Below are 22,648 nucleotides of genomic sequence, written 5' to 3'. Positions count from 1 at the left end.
GAGCTTAAGTGACTTGCCCAAGGTCACATAGCTAAGTAATAATAAATGGCCGAGTCTGGATATGAACTCAGGTCCTCTTGAATCCAGGGCTGGTATTCTATCCACTGTGCCACCTCTCTTACTCATTTTGCAGATAATCATCAAACCCCATCAATTCAATCTCTGCAATATCTTTCAGATTCAACCTCTCTTTTCTATTCTGTCTCCAGATTTAAGCAGTTTTATCTCCTCTTTTATGTTATATATTTGATATTTATATTTTATAACTTCCTAATTAATTGTCTCTCTATATTATATTTTATAGCTTCCTAAATTCATCTCATTGTCTCTAGGTTCACCTTAAGAAACAACATTATTTATCAGGAAGAGTACTGAGATTGGGGTTCAAAACCCACCTCAATCATTTATCGCTTATGTAACTTTGGGTAAATCATTTAATTTATCTAGACCTCGGTTTCCAAACTTGTGAAATAAGGGAATTCGACTAGATGACCTCTAGGGTCCCTTCCAGCTCTAACTTGTGATCCCATGATATCTCTTCCTTCAATATTATATGCTGTGGTCAGGTAAATGTTAATAGACATATATCAGTATATTGCATAAGATAATACATATAACCATATGAATGCAGTGAAGTTACATGACCATACAAATAAAGAGAAGTGATACAATTACATGTCTGTGCATAAAGAAGGTCCTCCCAGCAGTAGTGTAAAGGATGGATTGTAGGAGAGGAGAGAAGACAGAAAAACCTACTGTGAGGCAAATGTTCAGGCAGATCTTAATGAAGGCAGCATGTATTTATGTATTTTTTTTTTGCAAGGCAATGGGGTGCTCTATCCACTGCGCCACCTAGCCGCCCCTGTACTTATGTATTGACAACAGGACTAAAGATGAAGGGATGGGGGTGGCTAGGTGGCACAGTGGACAAAGCACTGGCCCTGGAGTCAGGAGTACCTGGGTTCAAATCTGGTCTCAGACACTTAATAATTACCTAGCTGTGTGGCCTTGGGCAAGCCACTTAACCCCATTTGCCTTGCAAAAATCTAAAAAAAAAGGATGAAGGGATGGAGAAAGGTTGAAGCAAAGGCACTTGTTAATTGGGATATTTTAGGCACTTAAATACTTGTTGAAAACTGAAAAAAAGGTCATTGTGTATTAGAAGGTAAATAATGATACAAGAGAGTTTTAGAGATGGAAATCAGCTTACAAAATGTCAGAAAAGGCTAATTCATGGAAAAGGTAGAGGCATTGGATATAGGCAGTTTTTTCATGAATTTGACTCAGAAGAAAATGAAGACTAGTCTAACTGCAGACAGAAGATAGGGAAAGATTGAAGATAATAATAACAATAATTTCCATTTATATAATTTTAAGATTTGCAGAGTACATGCATGATCTCATTTGAGCCTCACAACAACCCTTAAAAATAGGAATGACTAATATTATTATCCCTATTTTATGGATGAGGAAACTAAGAGAGAAGCTAAGCAACTTGCAAGTTTTGTAGATAGGACTTGAACCCAGTTCCTCCTGCCTCCAAATTCAGTACTCCTAAGGGTATAGAAAGAATAAAGATTGTTGGAGCAAGGTCTTTAAACAATGTATGAAGACTGGGAACAAAAATCCGATCAAAAATCCGAACAAATGTGATCTCAGATACACTTAATGATTATCTAGCTGTGTAATTTTGGGCAAGTTACTTAACCCAATTGCCTTGCAAAAGAAAAAAAAAGGATAACTTCAGTGGAGAATGATGAGAAAAAACAAATGGAGAGGGTAGCTGGACTAGGGTAGAAGGGAAAGCTTTGAAATGGAAATTAGGTTTAGGAAGATTTGGATCTATAGTCAGATGGAAAGGATAAGTGAGGGAAAGAAGAAATTAAGAATCTTCAATGGTCTAGAGGAGTTGTTGAATCAATTTGGGATAGACAAGTGTTTTGAGAATAAGAATTGCTTTTCAGAACTCTAACATTTCCTAGTTATCTTTTATCTTTATCTTTTCAACCTTATATAACAAACTGTTCATGTTTAGAATGCTCCATTCTCAATTTTAGTTTCACATCAATTCTTTGGAAAAAAGTAGATTAGTAATAAAATAATATCCTAATATTTAAGACTTGAATAGCATTCTTCTGATAAATCAATGACACTTTTAAATCTTATTTAACTTGTGCATCACAAGAATCTTTTACTAATAATTGCTTGCATTTATATAATTCCTTAAGGTTTGCATTGTGCTTTACAAATGTTACTTTATTTTATCCTCACAACTCTGAGATAGGTACTATTTTATACATGAGGAAACTTAGGTAGACAGCAGTTAAGTGAGTTGCTCAGGGTCACACAGCTAATAAGTGTCTGAAGCCAGGTTTGAGTTCTATCTTCCTGAGTTCAGATCTTATTCTTTATTTACTATGCTATATGGCTCTGACCTTTAAAAGAGGTTGGCAAATCTTACTCTCTCAACCTTATAATTCTTAGGTTTAAAGCATTTTCCAGATCCAATATTAAGTATTTTAGACAATGAGCTTTTTATGTGTTTGACTACCTCTGCATTTTTTGACACAGCATATAGAAAATTAAAAATGGCAAATAGAATGAAAACATTTTAAAAATTAGGAAACAGGTACATTTCAGGTATTTGATTTGCTCAAAATCTGGTAGCTAGTTAATAACAGAGATGGAATGAGGAGACCTGAGTTCAAATTTTATCTTTGCCCCAGCTAACTGTGTGACTCTTAGCAAGTCATTTAATCTCTTAGGGCTTTGGTTTCCTCATTAGTAAGGTGAAAGAGCTGCAAACATCTCAAAGTTCCCCTGTAGGTGTATGACTTTTTTTCATCTACGCAATTGATCTGAATCTCATCGTAAAATCCTTCCAAAATATCAATGTCCTATAAAAATGTTTTCACCAGATGTTAATTATTACTAACATAGGATATTGGCTAGACTAAATTAGTCTAACTAAATATTTCAATTTACCCAGCAGGACTATGGTGAAACCAGGGAACAAAATGTTGATCTGTGCTAAATATGTAAATTGTTTTGTATAATGAAAACAATAATGAATTGAATAGACAGAATTCCTAAGGGTCTGTAGTGGGAAGGAAGTTGTCACAATAAAAAGTATCCATGAAGGCAAAATAAAAAGTCATCAACTCAACCACCAGAACTGTAAATTTTATTCGCTATTCTTAATAAACAGGCTTACTCCAACTGTAAGACCTGATAATGCCTCTTAGGAAATCATAAAAAAATAAAATACAATAATAATTAGTAATTTGTACTTTGTACAAAAATCTTATTATGTTGCTCAGCAGGTAGTTTTGCTAAACCCCATATTTTTTCAGCAAATAGATGGCAAATGTGATGCAGATTACCATAAAAACTCCCTAGAGTAGAGAGCTGAGCATTCTATAACACTATTAACTTGAAGGCATGCCAGCACATGAAAATTTACATGGAGCATCATAATAGTGTTGTGGCGCAGTGGATAGAGCACTGACCCTGCAGTCAGGAGTACCTGAGTTCAAATTGGACCTCAGACACTTAATAATTACCTAGCTGTGTGGCCTTGGGCAAGCCACTTAACCCCCCATTGCCTTGCAAAAAAAAATTGAAAACAATACCACCTTCAAAGTTATGGGGCTACTTCACTGCTAAGGTAAGTAGATAATAAGTAAGATCCCCTAGGGCTGGTGGTTCAATAGTAAATACCCTTTCATTATTATTATCTTTCTATTATACTGTGATTATATCCAGAAAAGAGAATGTAGTATGTGTTAGGAACCTGAGTGCAAGATAAATATTGAAGCTTTAAATGCTGATAGAATCCCAAGAAGAAAAGTAGTTTAACTCCTTGTTTGCCTAAACTATGAGGTCTTATCTTCCTGTTGCAAAACTACATGAGTATCTTGTTAATATTAATAATTAATGGTGAACATACTTCAAAGACAAGTTCCCAGAGAAATGTACTTATCATGACCTTCTATAAGGACAAAAGCAGTTTTCAGCAACAGTCAATTATAGTTCTATGAAAGATGAGACCTGGAAAGGTAAAGCTAGGTATCTTTATATAATTGTGCTCTTCAGTATTCAAGCAATCAATAAAGTCTGCAAGATTTGTGCCATAACCAAAGATTTCTTTGATTTTGATTATGTTGCAACTGTAGAAGCTATCTACCATTTAAATTTTGACATGGTTGTTTAAATATTGTCTAAAGAGTCTCATCAAATACATATTAATATGTACACATACATTATTACATCTTATGGCTATGCTAGAACAGCAAACAATAGAGTGCCAATTTTATTTACTTACAATCTAATTTCACAGAAAATACACAGAAATCCGTGTTTAAAGCCCACCACATTGAATTAGAGGCTCTCCTGAGATAAAGCACCAAATATAATCAGAAAGATCACATTCTTCCTATCAGATAGGAACACACTGAATGTACCTACTATATTGTCTCATGTTTTTTTTTTAAAGGAAGGAAAGGAACGAATGCTTTGAGTTTGACCATAAAATGGATAAAACAGAATTGTTGCCTTTAAAAAAAGAATTAAGACATGTCTCTGCCTTTCTCTAATCTCATATCTCAAGATGAAGTTTTCAGTACTTTCCAAAATATATTCCAAATTATGTAGTTTAAAAAATTATAGTAGAAAGACTAAATAAACATACAAGTCTAAAATTTGGTCGTGCCTTTTCATTTTTTAAATAGACACAACTATAAAAGAAAAGAAATAAAATGAACCTAACTATACCTATAGTTTTAAGCAAGAAAATTTCAATTAATCTCTGTCCTGAGAAATGGAAAATCTGTAGTCATATTCTTTAGAAAAAAAGTTAAACCTCAGAAGTAGTCAACAAAATGTCTTGGAAATCTTGAGTTGATAAAAAAAAGGGACTAAAGAAGATATCCTTTTAAAATGTAATTTTTGTACCACAAATTATTGTCTTATTATTTTGTTGAAGCATTTTATAATATTTTTTATTTTGAAAGTTAATCCATATATTTAAAAAATGAGGAATAATGAATATTTTGATCATAAGTCTCCTTCCTAGCTTTTTCTCCTGCTATCAAAATTGGAAGGCTAAAAAAATTCACAAAATGAAACAAGGGAATATGTTGATACGCCAGGAAGAATATGGAGGTCACTGAGAAAATCATGTTAATCATGAATGTATGAGATATTTGTGTATCTTATATTAGCTCTGAATTTTTTATCATAATCATTTTTCATAATAGGACATATCTCTCCTAAGAGAAACAACCAAGAAGTGTTTTCCCTTCTTCAGATTTGGAAAAGGGGGTTAAAATGTTAAATCTGATCTAGGGACTGGTTTTAAATACTTTAGGGAAGTGAAAAAAATGTAAATAAATGTGAGATTGTTTGGGTTCTTTAATACTCAAAACATCTGAAGAGAGAAGTAAATTGCTTGAAGTGGGAATATTTTATTGTCATTAAAAGTAAATAAAATTTTAAAAATTAGAGATTGAGATAAATATTAAGCTTTAAGAAAGTCTAAAGCTTATATATTTCTTAATTTTATGTAAACATGATTAAAATTAATACCAGCTATGAAATTTATAACTGATATTGAATAGAATGCTCTTTTGAACATAATTATCCCTGTCTTAGGCATGTTATGTTATCAGTTTCATATTTATCTGTCTCTGAAATAAACTTGTATTAGAACATTCCTTTGGAGAGTAATGATGTTAAACAAGTATAAAGTATTTTTGAAAGGAAAATGTTCTATGCATTATTGATGTTTACCAAATGTAATAAGATGATGTATTTATCGTGCAAAAACAAAATGGAAAGTGAGAAAAAACTATAATTATACTTAAGAACTGTTTTGTCAGAGTATTTTCATATAATTATCTGCTTTTATCATAATTTTCATAAACATATTTGAACTTATGATAATAAAATTTTTTATATAAGGCATTCCTATACTCATAATACAGTTTGATTTAAAAAATATATCACTAGAACTTAATGTATTTAATATTAAACCATAATTTTCTCATTAAACAAATATTTTTCTAGTCATGTAAAGAAATTCCTGATTATAATAAAAGTTATTTTCATTTCAAATCATCCAGTCCCCCTTTATTTGAACTATTGCTTGGTTTTCTGGGATGTCCATTAATATCCTTTCATGTTTCCTACATAAATTTCACAAAATGTGGTCATTACACCTAGTGTAAAATAACTAGTAATTATATAGTAACAAAAACAAAATTCACTCATGATTCTAAACAGCTTGCCTTGCACTTACAATTGAATTTAAGCATAATGTTTGACATGAATTTGTTTGTTATTTGATGATCTAGAGATATACCTGTTAATTTGGGGCACTATGAATAATAATAAAGTTGGTGTTTTGTACAGACCTGGAGTGTAAATCTTGTCCCAGTATCATGACATGGAGAATTGTAGATCTAACACTATTGAATTTCTTTTCTTTTTGAAATCCATTAATGAAAGGGGACCCTTTCTGAATTTTTAAAATTGGTGATCCTGAATTAAAATTTTTATCTCTGTACACATTCATATTATGCTGAGAGATTGCATAGGTAAAGCAGACACACACACACACACACACACACACACACACACACACACACAGAGTTAATACAGTTCCAGATTTCACTCTAAGGACATATATGTGTGTGTAGTCAGTCTCATTAGAGTAAATCAAAATTTAGATTACAAATGTACAGCAAATGCATATAATATTTCTTTAACCCCAAACCAGAGTTGCACAGATTGGGCAGGCATGGATGGGGTATGATTTGCATCATTGGGTAAAGTACTACAACCATAATATCACAGATCATTTGATATATTTAAAATATTTGAAAATCTTTCATTCAATGATGGAGATGTAAAACCCCACAAAATTAAAATTTTTTTTTTCTATGAATTCGATGATCATTTCTAGATTCTTGTAGGAAGATATGACAACAAATAAATTGAATAAAACATTTTGGTCATCAAGCAAGTTAGGTCTAAGGAATAATTTAGCATCACAATAGCCACCTATAGATATATTTTGTAAAATTGCATTTGTTAGCAAATGAGTGTGAATTGGCTTAAATATCATGATGCCTCTGAAGGCTAAGCAATTTTGTTTTAAAGACACTCCAAAACCAAAGCAGTAAAATAAATAAAATGTGCCCAGTTGGAGAAAAAAAAGGTGACAAAATATTTTCTATGATTTGAATTTTCATCCTCAGGAGAAATAACAAAACTGTAGAAGAAAACAAACATGGTAGAAATGGTATATAGTGGTTTCTATCTTTTGTAGTCAATAAAATAGTGTGTGACTAAGTAAAAATTAAATAAAGAGCATAGACTATTTCCAAAATACATTCATAGAGTTCATTTTGGGAGTCATTAAAGACAGGATAGAAATGTTATAAGCAAGGTTCCTTCCAATTTTAGAATGGAAAAGTTAAAGTGTGTGAATATAGGCAAATCAGCTCTCTTCTCAAGATCTTATTTTCCTTATCTGTGGGATAACAGGATAAATGACTAAATGATTTCTTCTATAACTTCCAGCTCTAAAATCCTATGAAATGATTTGGAACTAGTATCTGCAGTCAAAAAAAAACTTAGATTCATGATTAAATATTTCTAATTTCAATGGCATCATGGAATTTGGGGGGGATGGGGTGAGGGTGTGTGTGAGTGTGTGTATTTGGTCATCAGTATGGGGATCTTTAAATATAGGGACTCTACCAATGAAGGTGAACTACTCATCTGAAATGTATAGCAATAGCGTTCTCCATATTGAGTAATTTATAGTCTCATAAACTAGTATGTCTAAGAGTCAGGACTTAAAACCAAGATATTCTTTATTGCATGGCCAGCTCTCTATACACTATACTACACTACCACTCTAATAACAAATAGGTGAAGTGGCATGATCCTAGGTTTATGTATAGTAGAAACAAATCACGCTGTCATTGTGAAGAAGAGATATAACTATAAAATGTATTTTATAGAACTATTCAAATCAATACTACTTTTTATGTAGATTTAGGTTTAATTTGTTAAAATAAGAGAATATATTTTCAAAGTTCTTAATACCTACAAACACAAATATCTTTAGTCAGGTTTTCCCTATTCAATGTTTTAGCCTCATTCTGTAAATTAATAGAACTTAAATATTTTAAAGGCAGAATTTCTTAAGGTAGTAACTTTTCCTTATGTTAATGTCAATACCTTTAGGATGAAAATATCTATCTATCCTTTTGGGTAAAGTGAATTCATAAAATGAATTTTTAATCCACACAGACCCTGATCAGTTATTTGACTTAATATCCCTATCAAGAAAATGTCCATAAAATAGAATTCCAAAAGAAACTGCTTAACAATTACAAAGAATGGAGATAAACTAGCCAACTTCCCATCAGAGTCTAGCATAGAAGACATCTTTTGATAAGAGTAGCATAATTTGTAGTGATATTTTTCTACATAAATCCTAGAATAAAGATAGAATAAAGGCAAAATCTACTTCTCCCTTTTCCATTTATACAGCTCAGCTGTTGGTCTTTTTATCTTCAGTGTCTGTCACTTTGGAAGATGAATGCAATAGTATGTTACTGTTTAACCTCTTAGATCAGCTCTATACAACTAAAAAAATTAAAAGCTTAATTGATTCTCTACTGGGTTTAGGGATTCTTATTTGGAGTTGAATTATTTGGATAATTGAGAAGAAATTTCTATTTTAGTTATATTCAAGCTTAGTTTCTGTAGAAAAACTTAAAATGTGGTGCAATGGTACAAACCCACCAAACATTTATTGATATTTTGTCATCCTTATGAGCCTAGGGTAGAGGAAGTTCTTTGTTCTTGTTTTGTTTACTTATAAATATGTTCTCCTATCTTAAGCCTCAATAATCTTTATTTGGTTTTAAGTAGAACATTTTTGATTATGTTTTAGAACAAAAGTAAAGGAACAAAAGGCTTTCACATTAAGTCCAAGTGATCCTTCTTTGTCATTGTAGTGACACCCAAGATAATGTTAGATTGATGGAGATTTATTGAAAATCACTTTGATTCTGTTACCCATTTTCAAAATAAAATAATTTTCATTATCTTAAAAAACTTCAACCCACTATGATACTTAGCATATTTATAAAAAACAAAAAAAAATGAGGATATTTTATTCATCTACAGCAGTAAAACTTTCCTTTGTTTCAACTATCTTCATATTAGTTATGGAGATGAGTAGTCATAGCTCTCCTGTGTTAAATGAGAAATAAGAAATGAAGTTGTTCCATGCTGACCCAGCAGGTCGATACTCATTATTATTTTTACCAGTATCATTAAGATTGGGTTGGAGAAGAGATAAGGAAGAAATGAATGTCCTTGACCAAGGCCTATGGATCGTCAAGGGAAGGGGAACTTTTGAGAAATCATTTAAGAATTTTTTAACTATAGATTGTTATCTCTCCCTGAGTTTCCTTAAGTGATAGGGAAAGATGGCTTACAGAACTCTAGGACTGAAGTTTAGAAGTTGATTCTATGAGAATTTGAGTCCATAGAATTGCCACATTTGTTACCTATTGAGAAAGAGAAGGCTACCCCCTTAAGAAAATGATGACTTAGCATAAGAACTCCATACTCCATAATGCTCATAGGCAGAACATTTTTTTCATTTAATTGTTACCTTTACCAAATACCAGAGATTGAATTGTGATTGAATCATTGAAAAAGTTGATCACAAAGTCAAAAAAAAGTCATATTTTGGCAATCCCTAATTCCCCTATCAATTTAAGGAATCACAGTTTTTAGTATTAGCAAAGATAAAAATTGGGTGACAGGTCAAAGAACAAATCTATTTTTTTTCATAATGCGTTCCTGTATCTCTAGTGTCTTCTACTGAGCAGGTATTACAGTTAGGGGAAAAGAAGTAGAACAGGAAAAAGAAAGTGTATTTACTTCTGTCCCCTCTGATATCAAGGAAGAATTGCTTATGATCAATAACCTAACAACTTCATGTTTTGATTTTCTTCATGTTTGGATTAGACCATTCATTAGAAAGTCATAATGAATTTCTTTAGTGAAAACTCTGGAAAATGATTCCAATTTATTTTGAACTATCTTTTCGATTTACTTTATTTTCAATTAATGGCAATCTAGAGCTAATATCCTAGGTGAAGCTAAATGCTAATGAATTTTAAAGGGTAATGCATTAAAAAAAGAACAAATCTATTCTATTTGACCATGTGTCCTTGACTTACATATATCCTTATAGCAACTGTAACAGAATGCAATAAATATCCAAGTGCTCTTTTCTACCAAGTCAGCAATTTTGCTAAATACTGATTATAATTTGAACATATTATTATCTTTCTTATTTACTTAGTTTATCTCATTTCCAAACTTTTCATTGTTTTTATATTTTCTACTAAATATGGACTATGTAGGATAGTGAATATTCATAAAGCAGAATGAAAGTTGTTTTATGTAGTGTGTTTCAATGCACAGATTCAATAATGTGAATTATTCATTTTAAAGAAGAGCTTAAATGTATATCCATATTTCAATTATGTATGTTTCTTCCCCAAGGCTTACTTGTTTGTGTTAGGCTATTCATTTTCTTTCTATTGACAATTTCTTTTCTGTGCATGTTAAATAGTTTTGATTTCTGTGAATCAAATTTCCCTGGCAGCATGACTATCCATATGACTTCTAGGGTCAAATATAAATGATAAGCATCCTTAGGAGAAATGCTGGACAATTGTGGTCCATATTTCTGGTTGCTAATGCTTCTGGTTAGTTTTGTAGAGCTACCCTGGACTCCATCCAGTTCTCCAAAATTTATAATTAAAATTATAAAGATGTATAGATCTAGGAAAAAATTGCTGTTTCATTCTAAAGCTGGGCTAGGGAGGTGTAGAAATTATCAAGTTTTTCTTTAGGCTAATTAATAATAATAAAAAAGAGTTAAAGTTAACAAGATCTAAGTTTATCTAAGTTTTAAATAAAAGGGTATTCCATAGAGACCCTTAAACCTACAATCACTACATTCTCTGCCTATAGAATTTTTTAAACCAATTTACAGAAATTTATTTGACCTGGAGTTCACAGAATTTGCTGGACAAGGATTGTCTTAATGAAGATCACAATCATTTCAGTTTTCACTTTCAGACAACTTTTTTCTCTTTTTGTTTTATAAAAATAAATATATTTGATTAATAAATTTGTTTATATTATTATTACCTCAGTTTTTACTGAATATACATTTATATATTTAAAGGAATATATTTAAAGGAAGGTAAATATGGAAATTATGTTACCTCTAAATGTATTCAGGTTTGTGTAAATGCATCAAGCAGCCTGCATCTGGTCTACAAGAAATGCATGAACATGCAAGTGACAGTAAGAATACACACCTAAATTTTAGACTGATGCTGAGCTATTTCATACATTCTCTCTCTCTCTCTCTCTCTCTCTCTCTCTCTCTCTCTCTCTCTCTGTCTCTCTCACACACACACACACACACACACACACACACACACACACAAACACCCCAACTGATTGATCACCCTGACCCTGGTTTAGCTTTTGTTTTAAGATTATTTTAATGACTACTTGAAAAGATCATCTTTTTTCTAGCTGTATTGCCTTGTTAAAGGAAGAGAAATTGAGCTGTGGTAGGCAAAACAGGAGATAAATCAATAAAAGAAAGTTCATTTGAGGAATCTAGCCTAATAATGTAATCAAACAAAGTCTTACAATGAAAAAGAATGTATATGACTTTATCAAAGAAACTAGGGACTCTTTCCAATGAGAATATTTTCCCTAGAAATTTCAGTTTAGGGAGAAATGTAGGAGTGCGATGAGGGTACTGTCCTCCCTGAGGTAAAATAAAATTGATTTGCTAAATCATCATCTTTAAAATTCTAGTTTTTATTCCAGGGGTGCCTCCTCATTTTATTTCTCTATCCTGTAAGGATATTTAGCTTTTTGGTGTAGTCTACTTTCTTCAATTTAGTTACAATAGTTACTTTTCTAGTTTTATAGGAAATACTATTTGGGGACTTGAATTAGTCTAATGAATAGAATTATCTTGGTAAAATGGTGGAGCATTAAGTCACTGAGAAGTGTATTGTATAAGTTTTTTTGTGCCTGTTCAAAAGTAATCAAAATAAGACAAGGATAGTACATTCTAGTTACAGTCTCCTCATTACTATCCCTCCCAAAATACACAGATTGACATTTTATTTACATATAGTATACTTGTGTCAGTAAAATTTTGAAAATTTACTGACCATGATGATGTCAGCTTTTTTTGAATAAATGATAAAAACTTGAAATCTTGCCATGTTGATAAATAACAGACAATTGACTTGTTATCCTTGTCTGTTTTCAAGGACTTCAATATTAATGTAAAATAATTCTAAGTTTTAAGAATGTCTCATTCAAGGTATTTAAACTAAGAATCATTACTTCCTTTCCTTCTCTGATAATTTTTTTTCCAAACAAACTTCTAAAGATAAACCCAAGGCAATAATTATTTGTTCCCCTATGCTTCTCTCTCTCTCTCTCTCTCTGTCTCAATCTACATGGAAGCTATTAGTGTTATATGCTCATAGCTTTTCTAGGGATGATTTACATAATGTACTTAATAAAAAAATCAAAGGAAAATGACCAACAAAAAGAAGTAAATGATATAGCAGTTTGGATATTGATTAAAAAAAGAAATCTAAACTCAGGGCCTCAGAGGATTTAGAAGCACATTTTTTCCCCTTTTCCCTCCCCCCCCCCCCCAAATAGCTATAAATAATGAGAAGTTACTACATGAACTTATTGGTCACTTATGCAAAGAATTTTAGCATGATCATGTACAGGTTACCAGCAATTAAAATATTATAAAATAAGGTATGACCATACAGTTAAAGTTAGTTACCTATAAAATAAATATGTCAAATAGGAAACTACATGATCACAAAACATGAAAAGAAGTCAATTACTTTTTTTTTTGATCTACCACTGAACTCTTAAGTACATAAATAAGGAAGCCACACCTGGGCAAATGGGCTATTCCTTCCTATGACCATTTCCCAAATACAATTATATAAAGTTACATATCCATGCTGAGTTATTTACCAGTATGTAGCAACAGTCTGTAGTACGTCAGTGTATTGGCAAGTAATTGAAGGAAGAACTAAGCAGTGTGATTAGAAATTCAAGTTAGAAGCATAAACATAAAATGTGTTCATAGTCTGAACAGAAGACTGTAGTTTGTGAAGTGGGGGAATCAGAAGGGAGAAAAGAGAGAGGAATCTTCCATTTTAGAAATGCTGAGGCACAAAACACAGTTGTTTCTATAGTACTTTCATACATGAAATCCCTTCTCCTGTATGTGCATCATGTGTAAACGTAAAGTCTGTATACTGCTCACTATTCGTCTCTGGTGTCCAATGAGTATGACCCCAATTCTTCTAATATCACTGTGAGAAAAAGAAAAAAAAATTAGACCTTGTGACCTTAGGTGCACATGAAGTTTATCTCATTTGCTAATCAAAGACAATATTTGTTGGAAACAAAATGGAAACTCTAATAATAAAAGCCAACAAACAAATGAAGAAATCTCAGGGGCAAAAACACATCTAAGAATATTTAAGTTCAGGTACTTACATATTATAAAAGTACTTTTTTAGAAATGAATTTCAGATATTTCAAGAAGTATAGTTAAGGTAATTATGCAAATCTATTATGTCACATTAGGGTATGAAAATTAACAAACCTAGAAGCTTATAGAGTATAATACACAAAGAATCAATTCATATTGGTAATTTCTCCATGCAGTCTTTGAATTGTTTAATTTATATGAATTTTTAGTTATTCCCTTGAATCCTTTTTCAAGATCCCCCAGACCCAAAGTGGTGAAGCAATCTTTCTCCTCATGCAACATTGACCCATTAATGAACTGCTTTTTGGGACCAGTCATTCAACCAATTCCAAATCCACTTAATAATATTATCATCTGGACCTTGTACATTTTGCCTACAAAGATGGCATTAGAGATTTTTATCATATGCTTTTTAAAATCTAAATAATGTCGCATTTTCTTAATCCACAATTTCCTTTTAGTCAGTTACATCTCCCCAATTGTCCTCTTATATTTTTTTGTCAAAAGATCTCTTGATTATATTCTTAAGACCCCAAGAAAACATGTTTTAAAATTATTGTTTTCAAATAAGTATTATTTTTCTCTTCTCATCCTTCAAGAAGAAAAGAAAAAGAAAACCCTCTTAAGAAATTAATTATTTTTAATTGGCTATTATTGGTACACTTCATTTCTGATTTAGAGTTCAGAATTTTTATATTTAAGTTGTGGTTCAGAAGTACAAATTTCCTTTCTCATACACCTTCTTCTTAACCAGTTGTTCAATGTCCAATTCTGTCTTTGTCTTCTAAAGTGCTAATTTCTAACCAAAAGCAGTGATTAAAAACTCTACTTGTATTCTTCTTAAAAGCTTTAGTTTTTTGCCCAGAAATTCCTAAACCTTAGCTGTGATTTCTTGATGTGGCATAATTGGAACCCACATGAATCACCAAAAAGTAGGTAGTGCTCAACACATTGATAAAACTTGGAAAACTCTTCATTACATTTTGGATTCATGTTCCAGAAAGAAAGCAGATGTCTCTGTTGTCCACAGATGAATGTCTCACATACACCTCAGGAAGAAATTCCTGATTGCCACAAGTAGTGTGTGTGTGTGTGTGTGTGTGTGTGATTATTGCTGCCCCTCACTGGATGATAGATCATTTGATATTAGTTGAAGGTCTACATCATTCTTTGAGTACAAAATACTATTTCTTTTTTAAAAAAAAAATTTTATTTTAAGGCATTGGGGTTAAGAGTGACTTGCCCAAGTTCACACAAGCTAGGCAATTATTAAGCATCTGAGGTCACATGTGAACTCAGGCCCTACCTGACTCTAGGGCCAGTGCTTTATCTACTACTACACCACTTAGCTGCCCCTAAAATCCCATTTCTTCAAGATATTATCTAGCTCTGATCTCTTCAAATGAATTTTCATATTCGTTAAATCATTCCAAATATTCAATAGTCTTTCTCCTTCCTTTCTTCCTCTGTTACTCCTAATATAGATGAGAATTCTTTTTGCCTCTTAATACCCTTTTCCTTGTTTATAACATCCTTGAAGTCCTTATTTCATTCATTCAAGAAATACTTCATTCTCCCTAACTTACTACTCCTTGACTAATTTCCTTTGAGAGTATAAATGCTTTCTTATAATCATTTTACTTTCTCTTCTAGGATGGAGATCAATTTGCACTTCATGCAGAGGTAGGCATTAACTGGTCCTGGCAGAAACACAAACACAGCACATTCTCTGCAGGATACTGCATTATTTTGTTCTTCATATTTACTTGAACCTGTTAGGATACTGGACTAAATATACATTGAGATAGTTGTTTATACTTAAAAAGGGCAAAGAATCAAAGTAGAGACAATGAAAAATAATAAAAGAAGAACTCTCACTTGATGGGAGTATGCTTTGTGTGTATGTATGTCTGTGTATAATCCATATATGTATATATATTCACACCTATACAATAAGATGTTGATAAATAAGAATTGGTTATTTTATATGACTGATACTTGATCAAAATGACTATACTTCTATAATTTCTGCAAGGTTTGAATAACCTTAATGTTTTTTTCAGGAAGCAACTATTATGGCAATTAGATTAAATAATTAAATGAAATCATTATGAATAATTACCATTCAGGAAAGCATTGAAGCCTTGGAGAGCTTTATGCTTGTTCAAACACTGAGACTTCAATGCAATCTCCTACTTTTCAAAATATTATGTAATACCTAATTTCTACTAAGAGGGTTGCCAGAGGAAGAGAGAGAGACTTACAGATGTTCTCTTAGACTTTGGAATGGCGATTATAGCCATGATGAACCTAGTTATAACATGCATGCAACTGTATAGATCTACAGCAATGCAAATAAATATGATCGCCAAAAAAGTATCACTTACTCAATGCTCATTCTTGAAATCAAATCCAAAGTTGTAAACCCTGATGCCATAAAGTTATTTTTATATTGGCCCATTTTAATTGAATCCAGCCAATCACTAACTGAAACAAACAAAGGATATTCTGGGATTTCACCGGGTGAATCTGGCATTCTGTTAATGACAAACAAACAAACAAGCAAATAAGCAAATTATTTGAGTCAGGTGAAGCAAATTTTGTTTTGTACCACTGAATTTATTCCACTACATCTTTTTCTTTAAAATAACTTTGAATTTTTAAATGAAGGCCATAGGTTCTAGGCTTGAGTAGGGACACTGCCATTTGTTATCTGTGCAAGGTCAGATATATAATTTCCCCACCTCTTAAGTGGGGATAATACTTGCCTAATTCAAAGAATTTTTGTGAGATCAAAGAATATTGTGCTATATAAGTGCTTTATAAATGTTAACTTTCATGACTATTAAAAATCTTTCTAAACCTCATATTTAGTCATTTCCCTCCCTCAAATAACCCTAATTTTCTTGGGTCAAACATTAATTTATGCTTTTTAATTTTTTGTGCATGCTTGCTTTGACTGCCAACATACTTTCCATTGTATAACTTAATATACCCTGAAAAATTAATATTTCACAAACATGTATTCTCATCATATCAAACTACATTTATAAATTTAGTTAAGTTTGTTCTTCCCAGGAAGAATTTAATTAGTCATAAGCTTGTTGCAAAATTCTCCATGTTGTTTTGTACTCATCCCTTTACTATTATTCCTTTTCCAAATTAATATTTATTTTTCTCCTTTTGATGATAACTCTTCTAAGAATACCATTTTAAATTTCTCAGCTAACCAACAATCATATGTTGAACATTTATTGATATCATCTTCCATTCTCTCATCTTTACATTTACCTTTTATAAGCCTCCATTGCAGATACCCTAAAATTGTCCCTGTTTGTTGCACTGATGAAATGAGCAAGCCCATTAAGGTTGATCATCACCCCCATGTTGCTGTTAGGGTTTTACATTAATCTTGAATGAAGAAATGACTCTTTTCATCAAGGTCAAATTTTCATATGATCCCTCTCCTATCTTTTCTCAGACATTGTTCCATAAGCAATGACCTCTCTGACCTTTAATCTCATCGTACCCACTAATTTTTCCCCTAAATTCTATAAATACTCTTGAGCCTCCTTCATTATTTAAAAAGTTCCCAAAAGCTTACTATCCCCTCCAATTTATATTCTACATTTCTTCATTTTTTTAAGTATTAAGGTTGTTTCTATACTAAGATATTGAAAAATAACTACCAAGTGTGCTTTACCAGCAAAACTCTGAGGATGAGATTACATTGTATGTATATGATGTTATTAATAAGAATTTATTAGAGTGTATTAATTTGCATGAATAAAAGTTTACATAAAAGACCCATATTGGTATAATTTTTCAGAGGTTTAAAATATTTTTTGGAAAACAGTTGGTATAGAAAGCTATCTACACTTTTTCCCTCCTTTCATTTATTTCTCAACTTTCTACACTCTGTATTCTGATCTAATCAGTCATTTGAAAACACTCTCTTCAAAGTTATAAATGATATCTTAAATGCTAAATATGATGACTTTTCTTAATCCTTATCCTTCTTGACCTTGCTGAAGTATTTGATGTTAGTAACCACACTTTTTTCTCCAGATTCTTTTTTCTTTTTGTTTTTCATGACACTATTCTCTCTTGATTATCAGTACACAATTTTCTGTGCTTGTTCATTATTTGATTCTTGCCCCCTAATTATGAGTGCCCACCAAGGCTTTGTCCTGGGACTTCTCTTGTCTCTCTATACTCTCTCACTGGAAGACTTCATCAGTTTCCAAGGGTTTAATTCTCCTTTGTATGCAAATGGTTCTCTGTCTCTGTCTCTGTCTTGGTCTTTGTCTCCCCAGCCTGTCATCTTGGACAATTTAAATTGAATGTCCCCAAATATCTCAAACTTAACATGTCCATACTACTAGAAAAACACATACATGGTAATAAGTATGTTATTGACACATTGAGGAAAATAATATAAATATATGTGTACACTTTCATATGATAGAGATCTAAGAACTATCTTGATCTGTAACAATCTATTAGAAAAATGTTTTAAGAAAATCTTCATTTTAGAGTAAACAAAAACTTTCCTTTTAGGAATGCTATATTTTAAAATAGGAGTTTCCAATTGAGCACATTAGATTAATCAATTCACTTATTCCACTGGCTTGAATGCCTACTCTGTGCAAGATTTTGTTAGATGTTATAGGAGATCAAAAAAATTATATATGGTCCTTGCACTCAAAGAGTACACAATCTAGTTCAGATTTCTCTTTCATTACCTTTGAGTTTTAAAAATGACAAAGTTAAAAGAAATTGTAGAAAGACTAGACCAAATGGAAATCAGAGAGCTAGAGCAGTATCCATTTCCTCCCCTAATAAATGAGGGTCTGCTGTTTGCTCATATATCAAGACCCTTCTTGAGTGATGTAATCACTCAACATGGAGGATGTGAAAGAGCTTATTTCTGGGAGAATCATGATGACATTTAAGGGAAGTACCTTGTATAGACTATGCTATAACATGTGGAGTTGCTGGTTTTTAATTGGTTTTTATTAAAATAAGTGGTTTTATTAACTAGTCATGCGTGAAAGGGTTTCCTTGATAACTTTGGAAGCATTCAGAAAGGCCTGTCATTATTATTTTATTTTAGGTTTTTGCAAGGCAAATGGGGTTAAGTGGCTTGCCCAAGGCCACACAGCTAGATAATTATTAAGTGTCTGAGACCGGATTTGAACCCAGATACTCCAGACTCCAAGGCTGATGCTTTATCCACTACGCCACCTAGTGGCCCCTAGGCCTCTCATTATTAACAAATTCCACTATTGCCTCAGTCTTTCTTGGGGGATCTTGTTTACTCCTTTGCTCATGATATCTGGTGGAAGACTGTGTTGTAAGAGAAAAGCCCCTCTGCTGCATCATATGAGCCTGATCTTTGACCTCCATGTTTATCCTTTTCTGTTCTAGGTGAAGGGAATAGACTCTTTATGACCATGTGAATTCAAAAAAAGTGGAGCAATCCTCAGCATTCAGAATTCCAGAATCCAGAAATTTTATAGCCATCACTGACTTGATGCTCCCAGGAGCAAGGACAGACATTTAGGAATGAGCTTCTGGGAAACTGAATCTCAGGGAAATTGAAATGAGGATTCATTCAACAGTCTTGTCTGGGATTCGAATTTTATGGGACCAATGGTTTGGGTTTTTTTTAGGTTTTTGCAAGGCAGACAGGGTTAAGTGGCTTGCCCAAGGCCACACAGCTAGGTAATTATTAAGTATTTGAGACCGGATTTGAACCCAGGTACTCCTGACTCCAAGGCTGGTGCTTTATCCACTATGCCACCTAGCCACCCCAGGACCAATGTTTTAATAGAAACTGAACTGTTTTGATTGAGCCTACTACTGTTAGAAACTCATCTGGGATGGTACGGGGAGAGTATGCCTCTGGATGTATTACAAGAAATGTTTGATTTTCCAAGTAAATATCCCTTTGTAAAAGTTCATTAATGTTTAATAATAAAATGGAACTGATTGCAAGCCCCTAAGAGTGAGAGAAACATAGCAGGTATCAAGCCAATGGAAGTAGAGAAGAGATAACCCCCACCCCTCAGGGTTATTCCCTGGAACACTGAGAAAGTAGATGTAGCTAGTTTGACTTTGAGACAGCCAGAACACATTTAATACATTTATATTTCACTTTACTATTTCTGCTTTAATTTCATAATATATTATCTAAAAAGCTAGAGTGCTAACAATTATATCACACAAAATGAAAGATTCTCCTATATTAAGAAACAGTTATGGAATAGTACATAGAATACATACATACATACATACATACATATGTGTGTGTGTGTGTGTGTATCTTACAGTTTCCTGAATATGTCCACATCTTTTTCTGACTCACCAAATTACTACATTATTGCACAACAGTGCAATGATTCTTTATCCTACATATTGCTTTATAATTCTATGTGGTTGTAGTATATTTCACCTTAATTACTCAGAGTTACTCCATATTTGACATGAAATACAGAATAATCTTGTACAGAAAGGGGTTCACATAATGTGTCCCATAAAGTCAGCTGGAATTTAGAAGCTCTGATGTTATATGGCCAGTTCCTCTACTATAGTGGTTAACATCAAAATAACATTACCCTCTTTTTTTCTATTAACATAAATAAACTTCTCCCTGTCAGAAAATGGTCACAATCCAGAAAAAAAGAGTTGCTTTTAAGTTTGGTAAATTTGGATAATAAGGTTAAGAAAAGCTGATTCTGTTATTTCCTCTGCAAAAATTTGTTATCATCTATTAATCATTGAGCATTTATTAAATACCTACTAAGTGCAAGAAACTCTGATAGATCTGCATTGCTAAAGCCAAGTAACTTCTTTCTTCTGAAATAATGATGGAATACCTCTGGAAACTATGCAGCTTGGTATGATTGTTTGGTTAGTGACATGCAATTTGCCAATTTATTGCTTTTATTATAGAAAGATCACTAAAGAATATATTGTTCACCAAATCATCCAACTGACATCTTTCCTGGAAAAGAAGTCACAAGTTGTTCTCAGAATGTTTCAACACAAATAATTTTTTCTTTCTCACATAACTGTATTTTACTACCCCTCTAGTAAATGAGTTACTTTTTAGTGTTTTTTTCTACTTCATTGACACTAGATATACGTTTAGGGTCTTCTCATTGTTCAGAGCAACAATGTAATAACTCATCTGTGATTTATATTTTAACTGGGTGGGAAATGCCAGCAGCTAGGATCTGACATCATCACCTTCAGATGAATCCTCTGGAATATTCCCTATCAAACAATAAATGTTCTCTCTTATCAGTCATTCAGGATGATAAATTCAGTATGCCATTTACTGAGCATTAGATATCTCTGTTATTTGGACAATCTCAGCTGTCCACCAATGAAAGATACCTTTACAAAAAACCTACAGCACAAAAATATTCATGATGCAGAATGGAAGATAACTTGACTATCTGTTTTCTATCAAAAATGAAGTGGGGTTTCTTAGAATAATAAAAAAGATTCTTGTCAGTTTTGAACTGTTAGGTTTAGAATACATATAGAACTGGGGTAAGTAATTCTAACATTAAATGAACAATAAACATATACTCCTATTCTTATCGGGGTTAATTCAGACACAGTTTGAATAAGCAAAACTTACTTAGTCAAGAGACTCTTAACTTAATGAATATCTGCACTTAAAGTAGTACCATTTTTGACCCTAAAAGGATTTTAGATGTATTGTCAATAGACTTCTATGAATAAGAGGAACATTTTCCATTCTTATATGTTTTCTATAACTTATTGTTATTATATAATTATAAATTCTAGAAGAAACATTAAAATGTTAAAAAGATAAGGTTGCATATATTTAGAGGCAGAATTTATTCACATATCTAGCTCTATAGGGAATATCCATTTAAATTAAAATAAAGCAGAAAATAACCCCAACAGAATATAATAGCTTACATCAGAGTGCTAGCTTGTAAATTCCTTGGAGACAGGGGATCATTTCTCATATTTTTATCTTGCAGTGCTAGTATCTAGAAAACTGCTGTGACAATCAGCACTTGGGGCTCAGGATGCATTTGTTGATATTGATTTGAACATAAAATTCTTTTTAGTAAAACCATTTTCATGTTTTAGTAGATAGCTCATGGTAACTGGACTTTATCTATTTTCAGTGCATTCATTTAAATGGTAAGTCTTATTGTAACATGAGTCCCCATTAATGAAATAATCCATTTAATGGAAGAAAAGATTATTTAGCTTAAACATCATATACTTCTTCCTGCAACTAATTTTCTTTAGTTTGCATATGGATTTTTGTGGGGTGTAAAGTTGAGACCTGGAAAACGCGGTACGACAGGGGTGGGGTGGGGGGGTGGAGCCAAGATGACAACGAGAGAAGATCCTCTTTTAGGTAGTCTCTAATGTTTCAAAACTTATAAAATAAGGACTCTAACTAAATTTTTGAGAGACAGATCCCACAGAGGGATCCAGTGAGGCCATTCTAACCTGGAAAATAGTGGAAAGGCTCAGCTCCCTGGGGTTAGAGGGGCAGCCACCAGAGTGAAGGATTTTCAGCCTCCCAGAGACAGCCCCAGGGCACTGGGAGCTGTGGCACACAGCAGCCAGGCAGTTTCCTGACCCACATCCCGGGGAGCACCTGGCACAACTTGGAAGATCAGCAGGGGTGGGGGAACCTGTGCCAGAGCAAACACGTAAAGCCCACTCCTCAGGGCACTCAGTGAGCAGCATGGCTGGGGCAGTCTAGATCTAGGAACCCCAAGCTGGCAGAGCCAGTAAACAGGAGACTCCAGGCTACTAAGCCCTGAATGCTGAGCATACCAAGGGTAGGTCTGTCCTCTGTACCTGGAACAGGACTCTGGGGCTCTGACCACATTCAGATACTGATCACAGCCTAGGCACCCCATAGAACAGCAGGGCCCCCCCCCACCTCAGCCTGTGGCAGAGGGGTGT

The 22,648-nt window shown here is 32.9% G+C and overlaps 1 protein-coding gene across 1 annotated transcript in view; it reads right to left on the bottom strand.

Moving 5' to 3' along the window:
* Positions 1-13,366: 13,366 nt before the first annotated feature.
* LOC141491396 (ephrin type-A receptor 6) overlaps positions 13,367-22,648 on the bottom strand; it is a 1,165,986-nt gene continuing 1,156,704 nt past the window's right edge. The window contains exons 17-18 of the mRNA XM_074192302.1: positions 16,060-16,209; positions 13,367-13,490 (exon numbers count right to left, since the gene is read on the bottom strand). Of these exons, the coding sequence (XP_074048403.1) occupies positions 13,376-13,490; positions 16,060-16,209 (265 nt within the window). The 3' untranslated portion in view covers positions 13,367-13,375. The remainder of the gene's footprint in view (positions 13,491-16,059; positions 16,210-22,648) is intronic.

Source organism: Macrotis lagotis, chromosome 6 (genome assembly GCF_037893015.1).
Source record: "Macrotis lagotis isolate mMagLag1 chromosome 6, bilby.v1.9.chrom.fasta, whole genome shotgun sequence".
NCBI classification, from domain to species: domain Eukaryota; kingdom Metazoa; phylum Chordata; class Mammalia; order Peramelemorphia; family Peramelidae; genus Macrotis; species Macrotis lagotis.
This window is presented reverse-complemented; position numbering and strand designations above follow the sequence as displayed.